The sequence below is a fragment of the Myotis brandtii genome, unplaced genomic scaffold (genome assembly GCF_000412655.1).
Source record: "Myotis brandtii unplaced genomic scaffold, ASM41265v1 scaffold114, whole genome shotgun sequence".
Taxonomy (NCBI): domain Eukaryota; kingdom Metazoa; phylum Chordata; class Mammalia; order Chiroptera; family Vespertilionidae; genus Myotis; species Myotis brandtii.
In genome coordinates, this window is record NW_005353927.1 from 1,278,858 (window position 1) to 1,282,768 (window position 3,911).

General features: G+C 56.7%; 1 protein-coding gene across 1 annotated transcript in view; it reads left to right on the top strand.

Moving 5' to 3' along the window:
• Positions 1–1,286, top strand: part of GLTSCR2 (glioma tumor suppressor candidate region gene 2) — a gene marked incomplete at its 5' end in the record, with an annotated part of 8,535 nt that extends 7,249 nt beyond the window's left edge. The window contains 4 exon segments of the mRNA XM_005857864.1: positions 4–12; positions 226–292; positions 1,008–1,084; positions 1,226–1,286. Of these exon segments, the coding sequence (XP_005857926.1) occupies positions 4–12; positions 226–292; positions 1,008–1,084; positions 1,226–1,286 (214 nt within the window).
• Positions 1,287–3,911: the final 2,625 nt, after the last annotated feature.

Here is a 3,911-nt window from a genome sequence, read left to right on the forward strand (position 1 = left end):
GGGGCGGCTCAAGTGAGGCCCGGGCTGGGGGACCCTGGAGGAGGCCGGTAGGGGTCCTGATCCCCATCCCAGTGCCCTGCCTGTGCTCAGCCTGGCCCTCCTGCAGGACCATGTCTACCCCCGAAGCCCCGTGTCCTCAGAGGCCACTGCCCAGCCCACTCTCCCAAGAGGGGTCTTTGGACTCTGCCTGGTCCTGGCCCCTGAACGCCCTGCCCTGCTCTCCAGGTACCAGGCCCCCGACATCGACGTGCAGCTCAGCTCGGAGCTGGCCGACTCGCTCCGGACCCTGAAGGTACTTGCCCAGCTGGGGGTGCTGAGGTCTGTGAGCGAGAGCCCGTGCCCGGTGATGACACCATCCTTGCTCCCCGTGCCCCACCGGGGCTGTGGGCGACACTCTGGCTGCCCCCAGGCTGGGCCAGTGGGGCTGATGCCTGGGGGCTGAGGGCACGGGTGAGATTGCGGTCCCCAGGGGTGCGGGGCAGCTGACGTGAGGGTTTCAGAGGCCTTTCATCCCAGCCAGGCCCCGTCACAGCCCCTGGTCTGCTGCCCTTGTCCTCTCCTGTCCCAGAGGGTCACCCTAAAGCTCAGAACGGACCATGTTCCTCCCCCACTTGGAACCTCCATGGCTCCCCAGTGCCCCAGAGGGAGCCCTGTGTCTCACCTGGCCACTGGCCTGCGAGGTCTGGCCTCAGCCTGCAGCCCTGTGCTGCCTCAGTGGGCCTGCTGTGCCCCTCTTTGACCCCTGACCCCTGGCCTGGCCGTTCCCTCTGCCTGTGCTCCCCCTTCCACCTCACCGGCCTCTTTCCGGTGATTCTGCAAACCCAGCTCAGGCAGCAGGAGGTCAGTACCGTCACCCCGCGAGCTCAGGGCCAGTTGAGCCCTGGTGCCCGAGGCTCTGCTGATGGGAAAGCTGTAGTGAGCCCCCCCTGAGCTCTGGCTGGACCCTCGGAGAGGTCAGAGGCCTGGGGTTCTGCCAGGCGCCCAGTGACACCTCCTCTGTCCCGCAGCCCGAGGGCAACATCCTCCGTGACCGGTTCAAGAGCTTCCAGAAGAGAAACATGATCGAGCCCCGGGAGAGAGCCAAGTGAGGGCCGCTGCCTGGGGGATGGGGGGGTGGGGGGGGCTTGGAGACTGCCTGGAGGGGGGCCTCAGAGGCTGCTTGGGGACAACCCCCCCCTTGTTTGGTGGGCGTGCGTCACCGACTGCTCTCTCCTTTTTTCTCCAGGTTCAAGCGCAAGTACAAAGTGAAGCTTGTGGAGAAGCGGGCGTTCCGGGAGATCCAGTGAGTGACACCCCCTTCTCCTTCCTGTGGCATCCACGGGGTCCCCAGGCCTGTCCCAAACCTGGTAACTGTGCACCAGATGCAGAAGAGCCAAACCAGAGGGGGGTGTCAACTGGGTGAGAACATGGAGCCCCCACTGCCCTCGTCCACCCTCAGCCCCCTCCTCTGTCCCCAGGTTGTAGCTGATGGTCGATGCGGAGCCTCATCCTTCAATAAAGCACCTTCGGACCAACACCTGGGCTTGTGTGTTACTCCCCCTGCTGTGGGCAGCTTCCCTGTCCGTCCCCCTCTAGCTCACAGGGATGTAGGTTCCAGAACCTTCATGTCCTCCAACCCTAGTGAGAACCCTGGACGTAGCAGAGGGCCTGTCCCTTGGGGACAAAGTGGGCCACCCTTTCCCATGAGGAGGATCTGAGAGGAGACGCGCTGGCAGGCTGGTGGGGAGGGGAGGTCCACACCTGGGTGTCTGGCTTTGGGTAGCCCCCTGCTGTGGCCCAGGCGTGAGGGCGGGTCTTGATGACAGGCTGTCACAGTGGGGGTGGCTCTCACGCAGAGCCCTCACGCCCACCCGGTGAAGGACGCCAGACTTACCCATTTTACAGGCGAGGGAACAGAAGCGTGGAAAGGGGGACTTTTCCTTCCCCCACACACCTAGGTAATATTTTTCGAAACCTTAATTCTACAAGCAATAAGGGACTGTTGTCACTGTCAGTCATGGGTGCGGTGCATGAAGATACCAAAACCCGTGGCCGTCATCGTGACCTCCTCCATTCAACCCTCTCGCAGAGCTGGCTGCCACTGCGGTTGGGGTGAAGGGTGCCATATGTCCCAGGTGCCACTGTTAGAAAACGTACTGTCCGTGTGAAAATAAAATATTTTTTATTTTTCTTGGGTAGAATCCTACCGTGCGTGGTTTCTAACTTGCCTTGAGGTGCACGGTAGAGAACCAGCGGGGTCTACAAGGCGCTTCCTCACTGTCACAGCTCATGCACTTCCTCTAGAGAGCGTGTCCCGTTCCACTCAGACGCCCATATCGCCCTCATGGCGCTGGAATGAATAGCTGCACGTGCCCTGTCGCGTGTCTGTAGGACCAGCCTGGAGTGAGTCCCTGGGCTGAAGGGAAGTGTATCTAAGGGCTCGTTGACGAGTTGGCCAAGTTGTTCTGTGTAGCTGTGCTGACTGTTACCCTCCAGCATAGAGCCCCCTGGTTTCCTCGTGGCTTCGCTACCATGTGATTTTGCTGTTTACCTTGTTGTGCCTGGTTGCCCACGGGGTCAAGCATCTCTGTAGGACCACTGGCAGTGTCCTCTTCTGCGCAAGTTCAGACCTATTGACCGTTTTCTTTCTAGGCCGTTTGTTATTTTCTTGTTTATTTGTAATGGCTCTTTATTTATTACAGGTCTGAAGTCACACATATTCCAAACATTTCTTCCGGGCTATTATTCCTTTTGACTTTGTCTAGGGCAGTGGTTCTCAACCTTCTGGCCCTTTAAATACAGTTCCTCATGTTGTGACCCAACCATAAAATTATTTTCGTTGCTACTTCATCACTGTAATGTTGCTACTGTTATGAATCATAATGTAAATATTTGATATGCAGGATGGTCTTAGGTGACCCCTGTGAAAGGGTTGTTTGACCGCCAAAGGGGTCGCGGCCCACAGGTTGAGAACCGCTAGTCTAGGGTATCTTTTGTAAGAGACAAGTGTTCAGTATTTTTAGTTTTCTGTTAAACATGCTCTATTTTTTATTGCGTCCGCTTGGAAAGGTTTTTCCAGGACAAGGTACTTATGAAAATAGAGCAAGCAATTTAGAAAAGAAATTGGTGAAGGGGGAGATGTCAGAGCCACCCCCACCCGCTCCCTCAACATCCTGTAAAACATCATGACTAAGGAACTGTTCCCCTCTCCTCTCCTGTCTTAAAAATAAAAGGGCAAATGTTGTACAGACAAAACAGCTGGGTGGGGGGCAGTTTGGGTGGGGGAGAGGTAGGATGGTAGGCTGAGATGAAAATGAAAGCTTCCAGGTGCCTGCTAAAGAGCCGTAAGCAACCTATGTAAAACTCTATAACAATAAAGATTTTTTTAAAAAAAGCCTTAAGCCCTGGCCTGTGACCCAGTAAACATCCTGGGGAATGAATCTGAGGAACCTGCTGGGAGAAGGGAGGAAACCCTTAATGTCCAGAGGTAGCCATCAGCGCATCCGCCGACTTCATGGACGGGGCGAGGTGGCCACAGCTGCTCAAAGGCAAATCCTGCAGCCTGGACAGGAGGCAGGGTCCGCAGGAAATTCAGGCTGTTTTACGGCCTGAGGAAATGTGCCCGTTCGCCTGTGCGCACAGCCGGTTCTGTGGCAAAGGCATGTGCGTGCTTTACTGCACGTCAGTTAAACATTCCACATCTGAATTTTCCCGCACAAGGAAAAACTTGGGGATGCTGAACTCTAGTTAAACGATTTGCAAGCTGAGCTGACGCCTGTGCCTTCCTTGGAAGTGCCTTAAACAATCGGGATGAATGGGCGGATGCAGCAGAAACCGGCGTGGCTCAGTGGTTGAGCGTCGACTTATGAACCGAGGGTCACAGTTCGATTCCCGGTCAGGGCACATGCCCGGGTTGTGGGCTTGATCCCCAG